This window comes from Petromyzon marinus, chromosome 76 (genome assembly GCF_048934315.1).
Source record: "Petromyzon marinus isolate PM22_M1 ecotype Great Lakes invasive population chromosome 76, UKy_Petmar_22M1.pri1.0, whole genome shotgun sequence".
NCBI lineage: Eukaryota > Metazoa > Chordata > Hyperoartia > Petromyzontiformes > Petromyzontidae > Petromyzon > Petromyzon marinus.
In genome coordinates, this window is record NC_133742.1 from 5183547 (window position 1) to 5208317 (window position 24771).

At 44.9% G+C, this 24771-nt stretch overlaps 2 protein-coding genes across 2 annotated transcripts in view; both read right to left on the reverse strand.

Annotated features, from left to right (window-relative positions):
* Positions 1-14565, reverse strand: part of LOC116957536 (glycine receptor subunit alpha-2-like) — a 51688-nt gene extending 37123 nt beyond the window's left edge. The window contains exons 1-3 of the mRNA XM_076056542.1: positions 14379-14565; positions 10765-10847; positions 5123-5260 (exon numbers count right to left, since the gene is read on the reverse strand). Coding sequence (XP_075912657.1) covers positions 5123-5260; positions 10765-10847; positions 14379-14422 — 265 coding nt within the window. The 5' untranslated portion in view covers positions 14423-14565. The remainder of the gene's footprint in view (positions 1-5122; positions 5261-10764; positions 10848-14378) is intronic.
* Positions 14566-16177: 1612 nt separating this feature from the next.
* On the reverse strand, positions 16178-18072 carry LOC142907277 (glycine receptor subunit alphaZ1-like). The gene is made up of 3 exons (XM_076056585.1): positions 17991-18072; positions 16443-16716; positions 16178-16221 (listed from the first exon to the last, which is right to left on the reverse strand). The coding sequence occupies exons 1-3, from the start codon at positions 17991-17993 to the stop codon at positions 16178-16180; spliced, it is 321 nt and encodes a 106-aa protein (XP_075912700.1). The 5' UTR covers positions 17994-18072.
* Positions 18073-24771: the final 6699 nt, after the last annotated feature.

A 24771-nucleotide genomic window follows, 5' to 3' on the forward strand; every position in this document is an offset into this window, starting at 1 on the left:
TCATCGTTATCGTCATCATCACCATCGTCATCGTCATCATCACGACGACGATGACGATGACCACGTGCAACGTGGCGCTGGTGGTGGTGGTGGTGGTGGCGCTGGTGTTGGTGGCGCTGGTGGCCGATGCCGTTGTCAGCCGGCTATGAGCTTACCGGTAATAAGCCGTTGTCACTGCAGCAGTCTCGCTACGTGCCCGGTGTAAGTTTACTCAAAAACTTTTCTCGAAAAATTTCATTTCATTTCAAAAATAGGCGGTTTTTTTTTTAGACTTTCTGGCGGGGATTGTAGACGTTGTAGCGGAGTGGGCTTCAACCCTACGACACCACGGAACGGTACTTCGCTGTTTTGCCGGGTAACGGATCCTTTCGAAGCTTTCCTCACCGCAGGAATTGCTCGTTCGGTTGTTTCGGTAAATCATCATCATTAGACCTCCCTTTGCCAGTACCAAAATGTAGTAATAATAGGGGTTTTCCACTTGTTTTCTGGTAACAAAACTGAAACCTGATTCATGTTGCTGCATTAACCACAATACCTGCGGTCAAAATGCAAACAAAAAAACATACTATGATCATATATGATGATGCATTGTCCTTGACACCGATTGGTCCGCACCAATGGACGGCTTTCTTTTGAGCCTCGACCCAATTGGTGCTCGACCAGATGACGCCAAAAGGCGTCACGCAGCTCAAAGACAATGCCGCTATCAAAGTAATGAGAGCTCGGGGTGAGCATCTACATCATCATTAGACCTCCTTTGCCAGTACCAAAATGTAATGATAATAAATAGGGTGTTCCCCTTTTTTCCTGTCAAATAGAAGTCACGTGGGTAAAAATAAAAAATAAAAAGTTAATCACTAAATCACGATGTTTCAGAGACAACACAAGAAGCCTCCTCCATCAGGCATCAAGAGTCACAGCAAAAAAAATTACCGTGGTGAGTTCAGAGACAGAGAGAGAGAGCAGTTTGTGAACAAGAGAATATATAGATTTCGATTTAAAGATGTGTAGGTTTTGACTTTAACATAGCCATTCCTGTGACCAGTCACAAGCTAATCCCTCAGCTATTTCAATGCTAAATTACTAGTTGCCTCTGTGGATGTGTAGGTTTTGACTTTAACATAGCCATTCCTGTGACCAGTCACAAGCTAATCCCTCAGCTATTTGATATGTAAACGCCCTTTGTCAAGGTGCCTCACTTCTCCCAACCAGCTTAAAAAGTCGCTACGAATCTTAACAGCGTTCATTGAAGCTCTGTGGATGTGTAGGCCTTTACTTTAACATCTATTTCTGTGACCAGTCACAAGCTAATCCCTTAGCTATTTCAATGCTAATTACTAGTTGCCTCTGTGGATGTGTAGGCTTTGACTTTAACATAGCCATTCCTTTGACCAGTCACAAGCTAATCCTTCAGCTATTTGCACAAGATAATCCCTTAGCTATTTCAATACTAAATTACTAGTTGCCTCTGTGGATGTGTAGGTTTTGACTTCAACATAGCCATTTCTGTGACCAGTCACAAGCTAATCACTCAGCTATTTCAATGCTAAATTCTCCTGTTTGATTTGTACTAGGTGCCTCTGTGGATGTGTAGGCTTTGACTTTAACATAGCCATTTCTGTGACCAGTCACAAGCTAATCACTCAGCCATTTCAATGCTAAATTCTATGCTAATTCCTTTGTCAAGGGGTGCCTCTGTGGATGTGTAGGCTTTGACTTTAACATAGCCATTTCTGTGACCAGTCACAAGCTAATCACTCAGCTATTTCAATGCTAAATTCTCCTGTTTGATTTGTACTAGGTGCCTCTGTGAATGTGTATGCTTTGACTTTAACATAGCCATTTCTGTGACCAGTCACAAGCTAATCACTCAGCTATTTTAATGCTAAATTCTATGCTCATTCCTTTGTCAAGGGGTGCCTCTGTGGATGTGTAGGCTTTGACTTTAACATAGCCATTTCTGTGACCAGTCACAAGCTAATCACTCAGCTATTTCAATGCTAAATTCTATGCTAATTCCTTTGTCAAGGGGTGCCTCTGTGGATGTGTATGCTTTAACTTTAACATAACTATTTCTGTGACCAGTCACAAGCTAATCACTCAGCCATTTCAATGCTAAATTCTATGCTAATTCCTTGGTCAAGGCGCTCTGTTTCTTCTCACACAGCTTAAAGGTCGCGGTCTGAGCTTGGCTGTGTTCGCTCCAGCGCTGTCCTCCAGACAGTCTCGTCCCTTCACCTGATGAAGGCCGCTTGTGTTGTGGCCGAAACGTCGTGATAATTTTATCGCGTTATTTTATTTTATCAATTTATTATTTTATTCTCATTCTACGTGGTGGTGGTGACTTTACCGAAAGAACCAAAGAAGATGAATCCTTGCAAGTCACGAAAGCTTTAAATCGAAATTTGTCTTGTGGTGGTGGTGGTTGTTGTGGTTGTGGTGGTTGTTGTTGTTGTTGTTTGACTTTGCAATCCCGCTGGGATTATTTGCACCGAGCGTTGGTGGTGTAACGCCGATTTTTTTTTTGAAGGAATACCTACGTGGTGACTTTACCGAATAGAACCAAAGATGATGAATCCCTGCAAGTCACGAAAAGCTTTTAAAAAAATCGAAATTTGTCTTGTGGTGGTGGTTGTGGTTGTTGTGGTGGTTGTTGTGGTGGTTGTTGTTGTGGTTGTTGTTGTTGTTGTGGTTGTTGTTGTTGTTTGACTTTGCAATCCCGCTGGGATTATTTGCACGGAGGGTTGGTGGTGTAACGCCGCTTTTTTTAAAGGAATATTTTTTGCTGGTTTTTTTGTGTTTTTCCCCCATGGATTTTCTGTCTGCACACAGTCACGCACGCACATATTCGCTTTAAGATACATATATTTTTTTCTCTCGTTCGTGGTTTTTTGTGTGTTTGTTGCGGTTTCAACTGCCCGGGTTCAAGAGCCGGATGGCTCACACCACACACACACGCGCGGGGCCTGGGGCCTATACCCAAAATAAAACTGAGCTGAGCTGAAACCTGAAACTGAACTGACGTACCGTGGATTGGCGTTGGAGGGGGGTGGTGGGTGGGTGGGTGGGTGGCGGTGTAGAAATATAAAGCAACACAACGCGCTCATCCGTACACAATGACGATCGCTTGCATTGCGATCGGAACTTCCTGATCTATTATTATTGTTGTTGTTGTTATTGTTGTCGTCGTTGTTATTTGAGTTCCATTTCCTGTCGAAGTTGCTTCAGCGCAAGCATCCAAAGATTGGCACGTGTCTGCTTACGTGACAAACTCACCCCCCCCCCCCCCCCCCGTTAAAGTTCGATTGAAAGCTTTTCGTCACTGCAGGGATTCGTGTTCTGGGTTCTTTCGGTAAAGTCACCACCACGTAGAAGGGAAACAATAAAATAATACAAATATAAAACAATAAAATTATTATTCTTGGTTCTTTCGGTAAAGTCACCACCACGTAGATAGGGGAAACAATAAAATAATAAAAATATAAAACAATAAAATTATTGTAAAACAATAAAATTATTATTCTTGGTTCTTTCGGTAAAGTCACCACCATGTAGAAGGGAAACAATAAAATAATAAAAATATAAAACAATAAAATTATTGTAAAACAATAAAATTATTATTCTTGGTTCTTTCGGTAAAGTCACCACCGCGTAGAAGGGAAACAATAAAATAATAAAAATATAAAACAATAAAATTATTGTAAAACAATAAAATTATTATTCTTGGTTCTTTCGGTAAAGTCACTGGCGCATAGATAGGGAAACAATAAAATAATAAAAATATAAAACAATAAAATTATTGTAAAACAATAATTGTATTATTATTCTTGGTTCTTTCGGTAAAGTCACCACCACGTAGAAGGGAAACAATAAAATAATAAAAAATATAAAACAATAAAATTATTGTAAAACAATAAAATTATTATTCTTGGTTCTTTCGGTAAAGTTACCACCACGTAGATAGGGGAAACAATAAAATAATAAAAATATAAAACAATAAAATTATTATTCTTGGTTCTTTCGATAAAGTCACCACCACGTAGAAGCGAAACAATAAAATAATAAAAATATTAAAAAAATTGTTTTATAATTGTAAAGTCACCATCACGTAGAAGGGAAACAATAAAATAATAAACAAATATAAAACAATAGTTTTATATTTGTATAAAACAATAGTTTTATATTTGTTTATTATTTTTATTATTTAATTGCTTTATACTTTTTATTATTTAATTGTTTTATTTTATTATTTCCCCTCTACGTGACTTTACCGAAAGAACCAAGAATGTAACATGGACACATTTATATAATCATACGATCTAACCGCTCCCCCCCCTACACCTCCCCCCCCCCAAAAAAAAGCCCGTCCTATGGACCGCTATTTCAAATCGGTTAGTTACTTTAACACAGAAGTCGTAGTAGCAGCGGTACTAGTAGGAGGCATTCACGACCAACATCATCCACCAATAAGTCATGGACGCTTGGCCTTGCGTCCGAAACGTCGTCATTTATTTCATCCTATGCCTACGTGGACTTGACCAAAAATAACCGAAGGGTGTGGATTTCAAATCGAGATTCTCCATCGAGTCTCTGCAATAACCGTACGTACGCACGCACGCACACACAACAACAACAACCGACATTCGCCACTAAGTGGCGGTGACGTCACCACGACGCTTGTGCCAGGCTATGTGCACCCTGAGGCCACGTGAAGTGTCGAACGCCCACTGGCAGGAGGTCACGGGGCAGACCCAGCAGGTGCCACGGGTCGACTGACTGAGATGACTGAGATGACTGGCTGATGCACCACCTGTTGCCCCCTACTGTGCCAACCCGCTGTGCTTTAGCCACCCGGCGCTCCGCTCGTTGTTGTGAGCGTCGCTCCTCCGCACTCCGTTGTTGCTGGAGGGCGACTACCTCCAACTGCCCAGTAGCAGCGTCCTTCACGAGCCTCCTCCACAGACACACACACCACCACCACCAGCGCGCCTATAGCCGTGCCAAGGCATCACCATCCGTGCGAGCGAATGAATGAATGAATGAAGGAATGAATGAATGAATGAAGAATTGAACGAGGGAACGGGGCAAGGGAGCGTCACGCGTTGCTATCGCCGTCCACCACCTGTGCGGTAGGTCTCTGTGCAGTCCTCCAGGGTGATCCTGCGGTCCAACTCGAACTGGGGGATGCTGAGGTCGTCAGCCAACACGATGGCTTGCTCCACCCTCCAGCGGAGAAGCAAATCTCGCTCCGTGTAGCTCGCTGGAGTTGTGGAGGGGAGGGAGGGAGGGAGGGAGTTGAGGGAGGGGAGGGAGAGAGACTTTAGAACCACTATACACTACACTATACACCACACTATACACCACACTACACTATACACTACACACTGCACTATACACTACACTATACACTACACTATACACTACACTATACACTACACTACACACTGCACTACACTATACACTACACTATACACTACACTATACACTACACTATACACTACTATACACTACACTATACACTACACTATACACTACAATACACTACACTATACACTACACTATACACTACACTATACACTACACTAGACACTCACCACTGGTGATGAGTAAGGGGTAGGTACTACACTATACACTACACTACACACTCCACTATACACTACACTATATACTACACTATACACTACACTACTATACACTACACTATACACTACACTATACACTACACTAATCACTACACAATACACTATACACTACTACACTATACACTACACTATACACTACACTACACACTACACTACTATACACTACATTATATACTACACTACTATACACTACATAACTATACATTACACTACACTATACACTACAATATACACTACACTATACACTATACGCTACACTACACTATACACTACACTATACACTACACTACTATACACTACTATACACTATACACTACACTATACACCACACTATACACTACACTATACACTACACTATACACTATACTACTATACACTACACTACACTATACACTACACTATACACTACACTACACTACTATACACTACACTATACACTACACTATACACTACACTATACACTACACTACTATACACTATACTATACACTACACTATACACTACACTATACACTACACTATACACTACACTATACACTACACTATACACACACACTATACTACACTATACACTACTATACACTACACTACTATACACTACACTATACACTACACTACTATACACTACACTATACACTACTATACACTATACACTACACTATACACTATACACTACACTATACACTACACCACTATACACTACTACACTATACACTACACTATACACTACACTATACACTACACTAGACACTCACCGCTGGTGATGAGCAAGGGGTAGGTACTACACTACTATACACTATACACTACACTACACTATACACTACACTATATACTACACTACACTATACACTACTATACACTACACTATACACTACACTATACACTACACTATACACAACAATATACACTACACTATACACTACACTACACTATACACTACACTATACACTACACTATACACTACACTACTATACACTATACACTACACTATACACTACACTATACACTACACACTACACTACACTATACACTACACTACTATACACTACACTACACACTACACTATACACTACACTATACACTACACTATACACTACACTACACACTACACTATACACTACACTATACACTACACTATACACTACACTACACTATACACTACACTATACACTACACTATACACCACACTAGACACTCAACGCTGGTGATGAGCAAGGGACAGGTACTACACTACTATACACTACACTATACACTACACTATACACTACACTATACACTACACTATACACTACACTACTATACACTACACTATACACTACACTATACACTACACTATACACTACACTACTATACACTGCACTATACACTACACACCACTAGACACTCACCGCTGGTGATGAGCAAGGGACAGGTACTACACTACTATACACTATACACTACACTATACACTACACTACTATACACTACACTATACACTACACTACACTCTACACTACACTATACACTACACTATATACTACACTACACACTACACTAGACACTCACCGCTGGTGATGAGCAAGGGACAGGTACTACACTACACTATACACTACACTATACACTACACTATACACTACACTATACACTACACTATACACTACACTATACACTACACTATACACTACACTACTATACACAACACTACACTATACACTACTATACACTACACTATATACTACACTATACACTACACTACTATACACTACACTATACACTACACTATACACTACACTAATCACTACACAATACACTATACACTACTACACTATACACTACACTATACACTACACTACACACTACACTACTATACACTACATTATATACTACACTACTATACACTACATAACTATACATTACACTACACTATACACTACAATATACACTACACTATACACTATACGCTACACTACACTATACACTACACTATACACTACACTACTATACACTACTATACACTATACACTACACTATACACCACACTATACACTACACTATACACTACACTATACACTATACTACTATACACTACACTACACTATACACTACACTATACACTACACTACACTACTATACACTACACTATACACTACACTATACACTACACTATACACTACACTACTATACACTATACTATACACTACACTATACACTACACTATACACTACACTATACACTACACTATACACTACACTATACACACACACTATACTACACTATACACTACTATACACTACACTACTATACACTACACTATACACTACACTACTATACACTACACTATACACTACTATACACTATACACTACACTATACACTATACACTACACTATACACTACACCACTATACACTACTACACTATACACTACACTATACACTACACTATACACTACACTAGACACTCACCGCTGGTGATGAGCAAGGGGTAGGTACTACACTACTATACACTATACACTACACTACACTATACACTACACTATATACTACACTACACTATACACTACTATACACTACACTATACACTACACTATACACTACACTATACACAACAATATACACTACACTATACACTACACTACACTATACACTACACTATACACTACACTATACACTACACTACTATACACTATACACTACACTATACACTACACTATACACTACACACTACACTACACTATACACTACACTACTATACACTACACTACACACTACACTATACACTACACTATACACTACACTATACACTACACTACACACTACACTATACACTACACTATACACTACACTATACACTACACTACACTATACACTACACTATACACTACACTATACACCACACTAGACACTCAACGCTGGTGATGAGCAAGGGACAGGTACTACACTACTATACACTACACTATACACTACACTATACACTACACTATACACTACACTATACACTACACTACTATACACTACACTATACACTACACTATACACTACACTATACACTACACTACTATACACTGCACTATACACTACACACCACTAGACACTCACCGCTGGTGATGAGCAAGGGACAGGTACTACACTACTATACACTATACACTACACTATACACTACACTACTATACACTACACTATACACTACACTACACTCTACACTACACTATACACTACACTATATACTACACTACACACTACACTAGACACTCACCGCTGGTGATGAGCAAGGGACAGGTACTACACTACACTATACACTACACTATACACTACACTATACACTACACTATACACTACACTATACACTACACTATACACTACACTATACACTACACTACTATACACAACACTACACTATACACTACTATACACTACACTACTATACACTACACTATACACTACACTATACACTACACTAGACACTCACCGCTGGTGATGAGCAAGGGACAGGTACTTCACTACTATACACTACACTATACACTACACTATACACTACTATACACTACACTATACACTACACTATACACTACACTATAAACTACACTACACTATACACTACACTATCCACTACACTATACACTACACTACACTATACACTACACTATACACTATACACTACACTATACACTACACTATACACTACACTACACTATACACTACACTATACACTACACTATACACTACACTATACACTACACTACTATACACTACACTACACACTATACACTACACTACACACTACACTAGACACTCACCGCTGGTGATGAGCAAGGGACAGGTACTACACTACTATACACTATACACTACACTACACTATACACTACACTATACACTACACTATACACTACACTATACACTACACTACTATACACTACACTATACACTGCACTATACACTACACTACTATACACTACAATATACACTACACTATACACTACACTACACTATACACTACACTACACACTACACTATACACTACACTATACACTACACTACACACTACACTAGACACTACACTATACACTACACTATACACTACACTACACACTACACTATACACTACACTATACACTACACTACACTATACACTACACTATACACTACACTAGACACTCACCGCTGGTGATGAGCAAGGGACAGGTACTACACTACTATACACTACACTATACACTACACTATACACTACACTATACACTACACTACACCATACACTACACTATACACTACACTATACACTACACTATACACTACACTATACACTACACCATACACTACACTATACACTACACTATACACTACACTATACACTACACTAGACACTCACCGCTGGTGATGAGCAAGGGACAGGTACTACACTACACTATACACTACTACACTATACACTACACTATACACTACACTATACACTACACTACTATACACTATACACTACACTATACACTACACTACACTATACACTACACTACACACTACACTATACACTACACTATACACTACACTATACACTACAATACACTACACTATACACTACACTATACACTACACTATACACTACACTATACACTACACTAGACACTCACCGCTGGTGATGAGCAAGGGACAGGTACTACACTACTATACACTACACTATACACTACACTACACACTACACTACACACTACACTATACACTACACTATACACTACACTATACACTACACTATACACTACACTATACACTACACTACACACCACTAGACACTCACCGTTGGTGATGAGCAAGGGACAGTTACTACACTACTATACTCTATACACTACACTACACTATACACTACACTATACACTACACTATACACTACACTACACACTACACTATACACTACACTATACACTACACTATATACTACACTACACTATACACTACACTATACACTACACTATACACTACACTATACACTACACTATACACTACACTATACACTACACTATACACTACACTATACACTCACCGCTGGTGATGAGCAAGGGACAGGTACTACACTACTATACACTACACTATACACTACACTATACACTACACTATACACTACACTATACACTACACTATACACTACACTAGACACTCACCACTGGTGATGAGCAAGGGACAGGTTTGCGTGTCCATGGGGAACGTGCGGAGGTCCATGGGGCAGCTGAGGGTGAGCGTCAGCCTGAAGGCACGAGACGGAGAGACACGTGGGGGTGGTGACACGTGGGGGTGGTGACACGTGGGGGTGGTGGTGACACGTGGGGGTGGTGACACGTGGGGGTGGTGACACGTGGGGTGGTGACACGTGGGGTGGTGACACGTGGGGGTGGTGACACGTGGGGGTGGTGACACGTGGTGATGATGATGACACGTGGTGATGATGACACGTGGTGATGATGATGACACGTGGTGATGATGACACGTGGTGGTGATGATGACACGTGATGATGATGACACGTGGTGATGATGATGACACGTGGGGACGATGATGACACGTGGTGGTGATGACACGTGGTGATGATGATGACACGTGGTGATGACGATGACACGTGGGGACGATGATGACACGTGGTGGTGATGACACGTGGTGACGATGATCACACGTGGTGATGATGATCACACGTGGTGATGATGACACGTGGTGATGATGATGACACGTGATGATGATGATGACACGTGGTGATGACGATGATACGTGGTGATGATGATGACACGTGGTGATGATGATGATAACACGTGGTGACGATGATGACACGTGGTGGTGATGATGATGATGATGACACGTGGTGGTGATGATGACACGTGATGATGATGATGGCACGTGGTGACGATGATGACACGTGGTGATGATGATGATGACACGTGGTGATGATGATGATGATGATGACACGTGGTGGTGATGATGACACGTGATGATGACGATGACACGTGGTGATGATGACGATGATACGTGGTGATGATGATGACACGTGGTGATGATGATGATAACACGTGGTGACGATGATGACACGTGGTGATGACGATGATGACACGTCGAGTGAGTGTGTAGCTGAGTGAGTGAGCTCCTCTCCCTCTCTCTCTCTCTGTGTGAGTCTTCATGCTAAGAACCGCGCCATTCCCTCCCCTCCCCCCAACATGTGTCGAGACCAATTGACTCCAAATCGGAGGCCTGACCACTCCCACCACTGCCACACCTCACGTTTATCTTTATATTAGCGGTAGCGAGCGTGGTGGGCGGGAAGCCCAACCGGGATTAATTCTCACAGGAGGCTGGGGATTAATATTGTCGTGTATGTCTGCGGATGTCCGTCCACGTGTATCCGGACACCCGGATAAAATGGGAGGGGTGGGGCTGGATGGGGCTGGGTGGGGAGGGGTGGTAGGTGGGGGGGGGGGGTGTTTGGTGGGGGGGGGGGGGGGTCACGTGATTGGCGATGGCCAATCACGCGAACACCTCTTCCCCTTCTATTCTAGATTGGAAGCTTTCGTGACTGCAAGGGATCCGTACTCTTTGGTTCTATTCGGTTGCTGTTTTATACTTTTTTTTACCTACGTGGCCTTAATCTTAGCTGTCTTGTTGTTGTGGTTGTTGTGGTTGTTGTTGTTGTTGTGGTTGTTGTTGGTGTTGTTGTTGTGGTTGTTGTTGTTGTTGTGGTTGTTGTTGTTGTTGTTTGTTTGAGTTTGCAATCCCGCTGGGATTTTTTTTTGCACGCAGCGTTGGTGGTGCGACGGTGATTTTTTTCAGGAATATTTTGACGTTTATTTATTTTCCCCCCCCCCCCCTGGACTTTCCGTTTTGCACACAGTCACACGCACGCACAAAGTCACTTTAAGACGTTTTTTCGTGTTCGCGTTTCTGTTTTGTGTTTGTTGAGGTTGCATCCGACTCAAGATCCTAATGCAGACGCGGGGCAAAGGCACGGCCGGTTGGGCTTCTTAATCCGGCCCGCCGAACCATTTATCGTTATTCTTAGCTCTTTCGGTAAAGTCACCGCGTTGAAGGGAAACAATAAAAACAATAAAATATATATAAAACAATAAAAAATAATTCTCACGACGTTTCGACCATAACACAAACGGTCGTCATCAGGTGTTGTTATTAAGTTAAATTTTTCCCCTTTCGCCTGTAATGCCCCCCCCCCCCAACCCAACATTTCCACCACTAGGTGGCGCGCTTTGACCGGGAGTTAAGGCGTGTCCTTCGCATCGTCCGCGATCGTGAAATTTGTTCAATCGCCGTGCAAATAAACGCTTTGCTTACCCGTCAAAGGCCAAACCCTTTCCGCTGTGGTGATGATTTTTTTTTTCATACGCGCGCCATTTTTATATTCAGTTCGCGCAAACTCTCCGTCACGTCCGTCTGTTTCCTGGCCCGGGGCCCCCGCCGTCAAAATTTCTATAACCGAGTGGTAACAATTTTGGCCCCACCCCCTGGCCTAATGGCTCACGCAGGGCCACACGCAAATGAACGTTGAACGGAACTACGGGAGGGTTCGGGCCTGAGCGGGAGACGCCCGAGGCTTAGAAAACCCCTCCCTGGCGCCAGCGACGAGTGCATAAAGCGAGAGTCTCCGCCCACCGGCCGGGGAAGGGAGGCTAACCCTCCCTTGGTAAGGCCGCAGTAGCCCTGGGTGGTTGGTTGCTGGTGTGCACGTGGGAGCTGGGAGGAGGACTCCAGGCGTTGCTTCACGAAGCGTCTAGTTGCACGTAGCGGTCCCCACACACTCTCTCTTTCTATCGGGTGCCAGACCAGATAGGACTAGGCCTCACCACACCACCACCACACCACCACCATCACCCCCTCCAGAGCTCGCGAAAAGACGGGAGGAGTGTGGATTCGCCCGTATGGCACGGAGGGTGAGTGGGTAGCTGTGTGGGTGGGTAGCTGAGTGAGTGAGTGTGTAGCTGTGTGAGTGTGTAGCTGAGTGGGTAGCTGAGTGGGTGGTTGAGTGAGTGAGTGAGTAGTTGAGTGTGTAGCTAAGTGAGTGAGTAGCTGAGTGAGTGTGTAGCTGAATGAGCGAGTGTGTAGCTGAGTGTGTAGCTGAGTGAGTGTGTGAGTGTGTAGCTGAGTGAGTGATTGGGTAGCTGAGTGAGTAGCTGAGTGTGTAGCTGAGTGAGTGAGTAGCTGAATGGCGAGACCTCATGGAGTAGAGGACGTCCCCATTGTCGTGTATCCGCAGCATGCTGTTGGGCGTGGTGACGGTGTGAGTGTGTAGCTGAGTGTGTAGCTGAGTGAGTGTGTAGCTGAGTGAGTAGCTGAGCGGCGAGACATCATGGAGTAGAGGACGTCCCCGTTGTCGTGTATCCGCAGCATGCTGTTGGGCGTGGTGACGGTGTCAGTGTGTAGCTGAGTGTGTAGCTGAGTGAGTGAGTGGATAGCTGAGTGAGTAGCTGAGTGTGTAGCTGAGTAAGTGTGTAGCTGAGTGAGTGTGTAGCTGAGTGAGTAGCTGAGCGGCAAGACCTCATGGAGTAGAGCACGTCCCCGTTGTCGTGTATCCGCAGCATGCTCTTGGGCGTGGTGACGGTGTCAGTGTGTAGCTGAGTTAGTGGGTAGCTGAGTGTGTAGCTGAGTGCGTAGCTGAGTGTGTAGCTGAGTGAGTGTGTAGCTGAGTGAGTGAGTGAGTAGCTGAGTGTGTAGCTGAGTGAGTGTGTAGCTGAGTGAGTGTGTAGCTGAGTGAGTGAATGGGTAGCTGAGTGTGTAGCTGTGTGAGACCTCATGGAGTAGAGGACGTCCCCGTTGTCGTGTATCCGCAGCATGCTGTTGGGCGTGGTGACGGTGTCAGTGTGTAGCTGAGTAAGTGTGTAGCTGAGTGTGTAGCTGTGTGAGTGTGTAGCTGAGTGTGTAGCTGAGTGAGTGTGTAGCTGAGTGAGTGAGTGAGTAGTTGAGTGTGTAGCTGAGTGAATGTGTAGCTGACTGTGTAGCTGAGTGTGTAGCTGTGTGAGACCTCATGGAGTAGAGGACGTCCCCATTGTCGTGTATCCGCAGCATGCTGTTGGGCGTGGTGACGGTGTCAGTGTGTAGCTGAGTGTGTAGCTGAGTAAGTGAGTGGATAGCTGAGTGAGTAGCTGAGTGAGTGGGTAGCTGAGCGTGTAGCTGAGTGGGTAGCTAAGTGAGTGTGTAGCTGAGTGAGTAGCTGAGTGAGTCTGTAGCTGAGTCTGTAGCTGAGTGTGTAGCTGAGTGAGTAGCTGAGCGGCGAGACCTCATGGAGTAGAGGACGTCCCCGTTGTCGTGTATCCGCAGCATGCTGTTGGGCGTGGTGACGGTGTGAGTGTGTAGCTGAGTGTGTAGCTGTGTGAGTGTGTAGCTGAGTAAGTGTGTAGCTGAATGTGTAGCTGAGTGAGTGTGTAGCTGAGTAAGTGATTGGGTAGCTGAGTGAGTGAATGGGTAGCTGAGTGTGTAGCTGTGTGAGACCTCATGGAGTAGAGGACGTCCCCGTTGTCGTGTATCCGCAGCATGCTGTTGGGCGTGGTGACGGTGTGAGTGTGTAGCTGAGTGTGTAGCTGAGTGAGTGAGTAGCTGAGTGAGTGTGTAGCTGAGTGTGTAGCTGAGTAAGTGAGTAGCTGAGCGGCGAGACCTCATGGAGTAGAGGACGTCCCCGTTGTCGTGTATCCGCAGCATGCTGTTGGGCGTGGTGACGGTGTGAGTGGGTAGCTGAGTGAGTGAATGGGTAGCTGAGTGTGTAGCTGTGTGAGACCTCATGGAGTAGAGGACGTCCCCGTTGTCGTGTATCCGCAGCATGCTGTTGGGCGTGGTGACGGTGTCAGTGTGTAGCTGAGTGTGTAGCTGAGTGAGTGAATGGGTAGCTGAGTGTGTAGCTGAGTGAGACCTCATGGAGTAGAGGACGTCCCCGTTGTCGTGTATCCGCAGCATGCTGTTGGGCGTGGTGACGGTGTGAGTGTGTAGCTGAGTGTGTAGCTGAGTGAGTGTGTAGCTGAGTGAGTAGCTGAGTGTGTAGCTGTGTGAGACCTCATGGAGTAGAGGACGTCCCCGTTGTCGTGTATCCGCAGCATGCTGTTGGGCGTGGTGACGGTGTCAGTGTGTAGCTCAGTGTGTAGCTGAGTGAGTGAATGGGTAGCTGAGTGTGTAGCTGAGTGAGACCTCATGGAGTAGAGGACGTCCCCGTTGTCGTGTATCCGCAGCATGCTGTTGGGCGTGGTGACGGTGTCAGTGTGTAGCTGAGTGAGTAGCTGAGTGAGTGTGTAGCTGAGTGAGTGAGTGGATAGCTGAGTGTGTAGCTGAGTGAGTAGCTGTGTGTGTAGCTGTGTGAGACCTCATGGAGTAGAGGACGTCCCCGTTGTCGTGTATCCGCAGCATGCTGTTGGGCGTGGTGACGGTGTCAGTGTGTAGCTGAGTGTGTAGCTGAGTGAGTGAGTGGATAGCTGAGTGAGTAGCTGAGTGTGTAGCTGAGTGAGTGTGTAGCTGAGTGAGTGAATGGGTAGCTGAGTGAGTGTGTAGCTGAGTGAGTGAATGGGTAGCTGAGTGTGTAGCTGAATGTGTAGCTGTGTGAGACCTCATGGAGTAGAGGACGTCCCCGTTGTCGTGTATCCGCAGCATGCTGTTGGGCGTGGTGACGGTGTGATTGGGTAGCTGAGTGTGTAGCTGAGTGAGTGAATGGGTAGCTGAATGTGTAGCTGAGTGAGTGAATGGGTAGCTGAGTGAGTGAATGGGTAGCTGAGTGTGTAGCTGTGTGAGACCTCATGGAGTAGAGGACGTCCCCGTTGTGGTGTATCCGCAGCATGCTGTTGGGCGTGGTGACGGTGTGAGTGTGTAGCTGACTGTGTAGCTGAGTGAGTGAATGGGTAGCTGAGCGTGTAGCTGTGTGAGACCTCATGGAGTAGAGGACGTCCCCGTTGTCGTGTATCCGCAGCATGCTGTTGGGCGTGGTGACGGTGTGCACCGTGGCGCTCTCCTCGTTGCCAAAGTAGAGGTCGGGCTTCCACATGAAGGCCGCGTTGGACTCGTCCAGGTCGGTGGCGTTGAAGTCGCGGCTGCTGTAGCGCAGGCGGTCGTCGTTCCAGCGCTGCCACAGCGTGAGGGTCACCCGGTAGTCCTGGCCTCGCCACGCCGACACCACTCGTGTGGGTGGTGGTGGTGGTGGTGGTACTGGTGGTGGTGGTGATGCTGGTGGTAGTGGTGGTAGTCCTGGCCTCGCCACGCCGACAACACTCGTGTGGGTGGTGGTGGTGGTGGTGGTGATGCTGGTGGTGGTGGGTGGTGGTGGTGGTAGTGGTGATGGTGGTGGTGGTAGTCCTGGCCTCGCCACGCCGACACCACTCGTGTGGGTGGTGGTGGTGGTGGTGGTACTGGTGGTGGTGGTGGGTGGTGGTGGTGGTAGTGGTGATGGTGGTGGTGGTAGTCCTGGCCTCGCCACACCGACAACACTCGTGTGGGTGGTGGTGGTGGTGGTAGTGACGGTGGTGGTGGTAGTGGTGGTGGTAGTCCTGGCCTCGCCACGCCGATACCACTCGTGTGGGTGGTGGTGGTGGTAGTGCTGGTGGTGGTAGTGGTGGTGGTAGTCCTGGCCTCGCCACGCCGATACCACTCGTGTGGGTGGTGGTGGTGGTACTGGTGGTGGTGGTGGTGGGTGGTGGTGGTAGTGGTTGGCGGTGGCGGTGGTGGTAGTCGTGGTGGTGGTAGTGGTGATGATGGTGGTGGTGGTAGTCGTGGTGGTGGTGGTGGTAGTCCTGGATGGTTGGTTGGTTGGGTGGGTGGATCGGTGGTGGTTGTGGGTGGTACTGGTGGTGATGGTGGTGGTGGTGGTAGTGGTGTTGGTGGTGATGGTGGTGGTGATGGTGGTGGTAGTGGTGGTAGTGGTACTGGTGGTGGTACTGGTGGTGGTGGTAGTCCTGGATGGTTGGTTGGGTGGGTGGATCGGTGGTGGTTGTGGGCGGTACTGGTGGTGATGGTGGTGGTGGTGGAGGTGGTGGTGGTGGTGATGGTGGTGGTGGTAGTGGTGATGGTGGTGGTGGAGGTGGTCGTGGTGGAGGTGGTGGTGGTGGTGGAGGTGGTAGTGGTGATGGTGGTGGTGGTAGCGGCCACCAGCACCAACAGTGATGGTTATCCGAGCCGGCCCTGGGACTCCCCACCAGTGCCCCCCCCCCCCCCCCTCCGGGAGCGTGTGGAGACATCGACAGCAGTGGGGGGGGGGGGGGAGACAAAGGCGGAAAGCCACCCCCTGCCGCGGCCCTGAGGACGCCGCTATGAGCTAACGGCACCAGCAACCTAAAGCCTGATGAGGCTACACTCTGTCTTTGTGTGGGCGGGCGGGCGGGCTGGTGGGTGGGTGGGTTGGTGGGTGGGTGGGTGGACGTGTGGTCGACTCACCATGGTGGACTCGCGGATGTCGCCCAAGCTCTTGAGGTAAATGCTGATGTTCACCACCACGGGGTCTCCTGCGCGGAGATGAGCGGAGCGAGGTGAGAGTCGCAGCTGTTTGCTTCGACGGGTGAGTCGGTGGGTGGGTGAGTGGGTGGGTAGGTGGGTGGGTCTGTGGGTGGGTGGGTCTGTGGGTGGGTGGGTGGGTCTGTGGGTGGGTGGGTCTGTGGGTGGGTGAGTGGATGGGTGGGTGGGTGAGTGGATGGGTGGTTGGTTGGGAGGGTGGGTGGGTGGGTGGGTCTGTGGGTGGGTGGGTGGGTCTGTGGGTGGGTGGGTCTGTGGGTGGGTGAGTGGATGGGTGAGTGGGTGGGTGAGTGGATGGGTGGTTGGTTGGGAGGGTGGGTGGATGGGTGGGTGGGTCTGTGGGTGGGTGGGTGGGTGGGTTGGGTGGATGGGTGAGTGAGTGAGTGAGTGGGTGGATAGATAGGTGGGTGGTTGGGTGGGTGGATAGATAGGTGGGTGGTTGGGTGGGTGGGTGGGTGGGTGGATAGATGGGTGGGTGGATAGATGGGTGGATGGGTTGGTGGCTGGATGGGTTGTTGAGTGGATAGATGGGTGGATGGGTTGGTGGGTGGATGGTTGGGTGGGTGGGTGAGTGGGTGGGTGGATAGATAGGTGGATGGATTGGTGGGTGGATCGGTGGGTGGATGGATGGGTGGGTGTATAAGTCGGTGGGTGGGTGGATGGGTTGGTGGCTGGATGGGTTGGTGAGTGGATAGATGGGTGGGTGGGTTGGTGGCTGGATGGGTGGGTGGGTGAGTGGTTGGGTGGATAGATGGGTGGATGGGTTGGTGACTGGATGGGTTGGTGGGTGGGTGGGTGAGTGGGTGGGTGGATAGATGGGTGGATGGGTTGTTGGGTGGATCGGTGGGTGGGTGGATAGATGGGTGAGTTGATAGATGGGTGGATGGGTTGGTGACTGGATGGGTTGGTAAGTAGATAGATGGGTGGATGGGTTGGTGGCTGGATGGGTGGGTGGGTGAGTGGGTGGGTGGATAGATGGGTGGATGGGTTGGTGTGTGGATCGGTGGGTGGGTGGATAGATGGGTGAGTGGATAGATGGGTGGCTGGGTTGGTGGGTGGATGGGTGGGTGGGTGAATGGGTGGGTGGATAGATGGGTGGATGGGTTGGTGTGTGGATCGGTGGGTGGGTGGATAGATGGGTGAGTGGATAGCTGGGTGGCTGGGTTGGTGGGTGGCCCGTGTGCGTCACGTGGAGTGTCCTCGCCTGCGAAGTTGGGACGGATGGTCTTCTTGTAGTCGCTGGTTCGCAGCAGTGAGTCCAGGATGTCCACTGGATCCATGTTAGCTCGCTGGCCACGTGACCTGCACGCGACGTTGGGTGAACGTTGGGCCAAAACCCAAACAAAGAGACACGTAGAGATACATAGAGACCCATAGACATACATAGAGACACGTAGAGATATATAGAGACACGTAGAGATACATAGAGACACGTAGAGATACATAGCTATGCATAGAGACCCGCATAGATACGAAGAGACCAGTAGAGACCCATACACATACATACAGAGAGACCCGTAGAGATACATAGAGACCCGTAGAGATACATAGAGACACGTAGAGATACAGAGAGACAGGTAGAGATACATAGAGACACGTAGAGATACAGAGAGACCCGTAGAGATACATAGAGACGCGTAGAGATACATAGAGACATGTAGAGATACATAGAGACCCGTAGAGATACATAGATACCCATAGAGATACATAGAGATGCATATAGATACATGGAGACACGTAAAGATGCATAGAGACCCATAGAGATGCATAGAGACCCATAGAGATACATAGAGACCCGTAGAGATACATAGAGACACGTAGAGATACATAGAGACACGTAGAGATACATAGAGACCCGTAGAGATACATTGAGACCTGTAGAGATACATAGAGACCCGTTGAGATACATAGAGACTCATAGACATACATAGAGATACATAGAGACACGTAGAGATACATAGAGACCCATAGAGATACACAGAGATACACAGAGATACACAGAGACACGCAGAAATACATAGAGATACATAGAGATATATAGAGATACACACAGATACACAAAGTAACATAGAGATACATAGAGATATATAGAGAAACACAAAGATGCATAGAGATGCACAAAGACAAATAGAGATACATAGAGATATATAGAGAGACAGAGATACACAGAGATGCATAGAGATACACAGAGACCCATAGAGATACACACAGATACACAAAGTAACATAGAGATACATAGAGATACACAGAGAGACATAGAGATACATATAGACACACAGAGAGACATAGAGATACATAGAGATACACAGAGATACATAGATATACATAGAGATACACAGAGATACACAGAGAGACATAGAGATGCACAGAGATACATAGAGATACACAACAATGCATAGAGATACATAGAGATACATAGAGAAACATAGAGATACACAGAGATACATAGAGATACACAAAAATGCATAGAGATACACAGAGATACATAGAGATACATAGAGATACATAGAGATACACACAGATACATAGAGATAGATAGAGACACACACAGATACACAAAGAGACATAGAGACACATAGAGATACATAGAGATACACAGAGACACAAAGACACATAGAGATACACAGAGATACACAGAGATACACAGAGAGACATAGAGATACATAGAAATACATAGAAATATACAGAGAGACATAGAGATACACAGAGATACATAGAGAGATAAAGAGGTACATAGAGATACATAGAGATATACAGAGAGACATAGAGATACACAGAGATACATAGAGAGACAAAGAGATACATAAAGATACATAGAGATACACAGAGAGAAAGAGAGACCCATAGTGATACATAAAGATACACAGAGAGATATAGAGATACACAGAGAGACATAGAGATACATAGAGATACACAAAGATACATAGAGATACATAGAGATACATAGAGATGCAAAGACACATAGAGATACATCGAGATACACAGAGATACATAGAGATACACAGAGAGACATAGAGACACACAGAGATACATAGAGATACAAAGATACATAGAGATACACAGAGATGAATAGAGATACACAGAGATACATAGAGATACATAGAGAGAAATAGAGATACATAGAGATACACAGAGATACACAGAGACAGACAGAGATACATAGAGATACAAAGAGATACATAGAGATACACAAAGATACATAGACATGCATAGAGATACATAGAGATACATAGAGATACACAAAGATACATAGACATACATAAAGATGCATAGAGATACATAGAGATACATAGAGATACACAGAGATACGTAGAGATACACAAAGTTGCATAGAGATACATAGGGATACATAGAGATACACAGAGAGACACAGAGATACACAGAGATACGTAGAGATACATAGAGATACATTGAGATATACAACGATACACAGAGATACATAGAGATAGATAGAGATACAGAGAGACACACAGAGATACAAAGATATACACAGAGACACACAGAGATACACAGAGATTAATATAGATACATAGAGAGACATGGAGATACAGAGATACACAGATATACAAATAGATACACAAAGTTACATAGAGATAGATAGAGATACACAGAGACACAGAGATACGCAGAGATACATAGAGATACAGAGATACATAGAGATACATAGAGAGACAAAGATACAGAGATATATAGAGATCCACGGAGATACACAGAGAGACACAGAGATACATAGATATACACAGAGATACATCGAGATACATAGAGATACACAGAGCGACATAGAGATACATAGAGATACACAGAGATACATAGATACACATAGATACACAGAGATACATAGAGATACGTAGAGATACACAGAGCGACATAGAGATACATAGAGATACACAGAGATACATAGATACACATAGATACACAGAGATACACAGAGATACATAGAGATACATATAGATACACAGAGATACATAGAGATACACAGAGAGACATAGAGATACACACAGATACATAGAGATACATAGAGATACACACAGATACATAGAGATACATTGAGATACGTGGAGATACACACAGATACATAGAGATACATAGAGATACATAGAGATACACAGACATACATAGAGATACACAGAGAGACATAGAGATACACAGAGCGACATAGAGAGACATAGAGATACACACAGATACACAGAGATACACAGAGATACACAGAGCTACATAGAGATACACAGAGATACATAGAGATACACATAGATACATAGAGATACATACAGATACATAGAGACACATAGAGATACAGAGATACATAGAGATACATAGAGACACATAGAGATACAGAGATACACAGAGATACAGAGATGCACAGAGATATATAGAGATACATAGACATACATAGAGATACAGAGATACATAGAGATACACAAATAAACATAGATATACTTAGAAATATACAGAGATACAGAGATACATAAAGATACATAGAGATACATAGAGAGACAAAGATACAGAGATACATAGAGATGCACAGAGATACACAAATAAACATAGAGATACACAGAGAGACATAGAGATACACAGATATACACAGAGAGACAGAGATACATAGAGATACACAGAGATACATAGAGATACAAAGAGATGCATAGAGATACATAGAGATACACAGAGATACATAGAGATACGTAGAGATACACAAATAAACATAGAAATACAGAGAGATACACAGAGATACACCTGAGAGACAGAGATACATAGAGATACACAGAGATACAGAGAAACACATAGAGATACATAGAGACATAGAGAGACACAGAGATACACAGAGATACATAGAGATACATAGAGATACAGAGATACACAGAGACACAGAGATACATAGAGAGACACAGAGATAAACAGATTTACACAGAGAGACATAGAGATACACAGAGAGACATAGAGATACATAGAGATACACAGAGAGACATAGAGATACATAGAGATAGATAGAGATACATAGAGACACAGAGATTCACAGAGACATAGAGATACATAGAGATACACAGAGATACAGAGATACATAGAGATACATAGAGATACATAGAGATACATAGAGATACACAGAGATACATAGAGATACACAGAGATACATAGAGATACAAAGAGACACAGAGACACATAGAGATACAAAGAGAGACATAGAGATGCACAGATATACACAGAGACATAGAGACATAGAGATACATAGAGATACATAGAGATATAGAGATACACAGAGACACACAGAGACCCATAGAGATACATAGAGAGACACAGAGACACACAGAGACCCATAGAGATACACAGAGATACAGAGACACATAGAGATACATAGAGATATATAGAGATATAGAGATACACAGAGACACACAGAGACCCATAGATACACAGAGACCCATAGATATACATAGAGAGACACAGAGACACACAGAGACCCTTAGAGATCCACAGAGATACACAAAGATACACAGAGATACAAAGAGATACATAGAAATACACAGAGAGACATAGAGATATACAGAGACATAGAGATACATAGAGAGACATAGAGATACACAGAGATACACAGAGACACATAGAGATACATAGATATACATAGAGATACACAGATACACAGAGATACACAGATATAAATAGAGATATAGAGATACACAGAGTCACACAGAGACCCATAGATACACAGAGATACATAGAGATACACAGAGATACAAAGAGAGACATAGAGAGACATAGAGATACACAGAGATACATAGAGATACACAGAGACACAAAGACACATAGAGATACATAGATAGACATAGAGATACACAGAGATACATAGAGATACACAGAGACACAAAGACACATAGAGATACATAGAGAGACATAGAGATACACAGAGATACACAGAGACATAGAGATACATAGAGATACAGAGATACATAGAGATATAGAGATACACAGAGACACACTGAGACCCATAGAGATACACAGAGACACACAGAGACCCATAGAGATACATAGAGAGACAAAGAGACTCATAGAGATACATAGAGATATAGAGATACACAGAGACACACTGAGACCCATAGAGATACAAAGAGACACACAGAGACCCATAGAGATACATAGAGATACAGGGATACACAGAGATACACAGAGACATAGAAATACATAGAGATACACAGAGACACAGAGACACATAGAGATACATAGAGATCCACAGAGATACACAGAGATACATAGAGATACACAGAGACACACTGAGACCCATAGAGATATAGAGATACATAGAGATATAGAGATACACAGAGACACACAGAGACCCATAGATACACAGAGATACATAGAGATACACAGAGACACAGAGATACACAGAGATACACAGAGATACATAGAGATACACAGAGACACACTGAGACCCATAGAGATATAGAGATACATAGAGATATAGAGATACACAGAGACACACAGAGACCCATAGATACACAGAGATACATAGAGATACACAGAGACACAGAGATACACAGAGATACACAGAGACACAGAGACACACAGAGATACACAGAGACACACTACACAGAGATACAAAGGAGACCCCCCACTTGCCCCCTGCCTCCGCTGAAGGCTACCAGGGACCCCTTTGGCTCTGCTCGTTGTTGATTGGCGCCCCGCCCCGCCCACCCCCCACCCCCGAGGCGGGGCTGGCACC

Excerpts from the sequence above, each read along its gene's own strand:
- LOC142907277 (XM_076056585.1), bottom strand. Across the intron at positions 16,222-16,442 it reads TTCACTCACTCAGCTACACA|CATGCTGCGGATACACGACA; the intron begins GTCAGCTACACA and ends CACGCCCAACAG.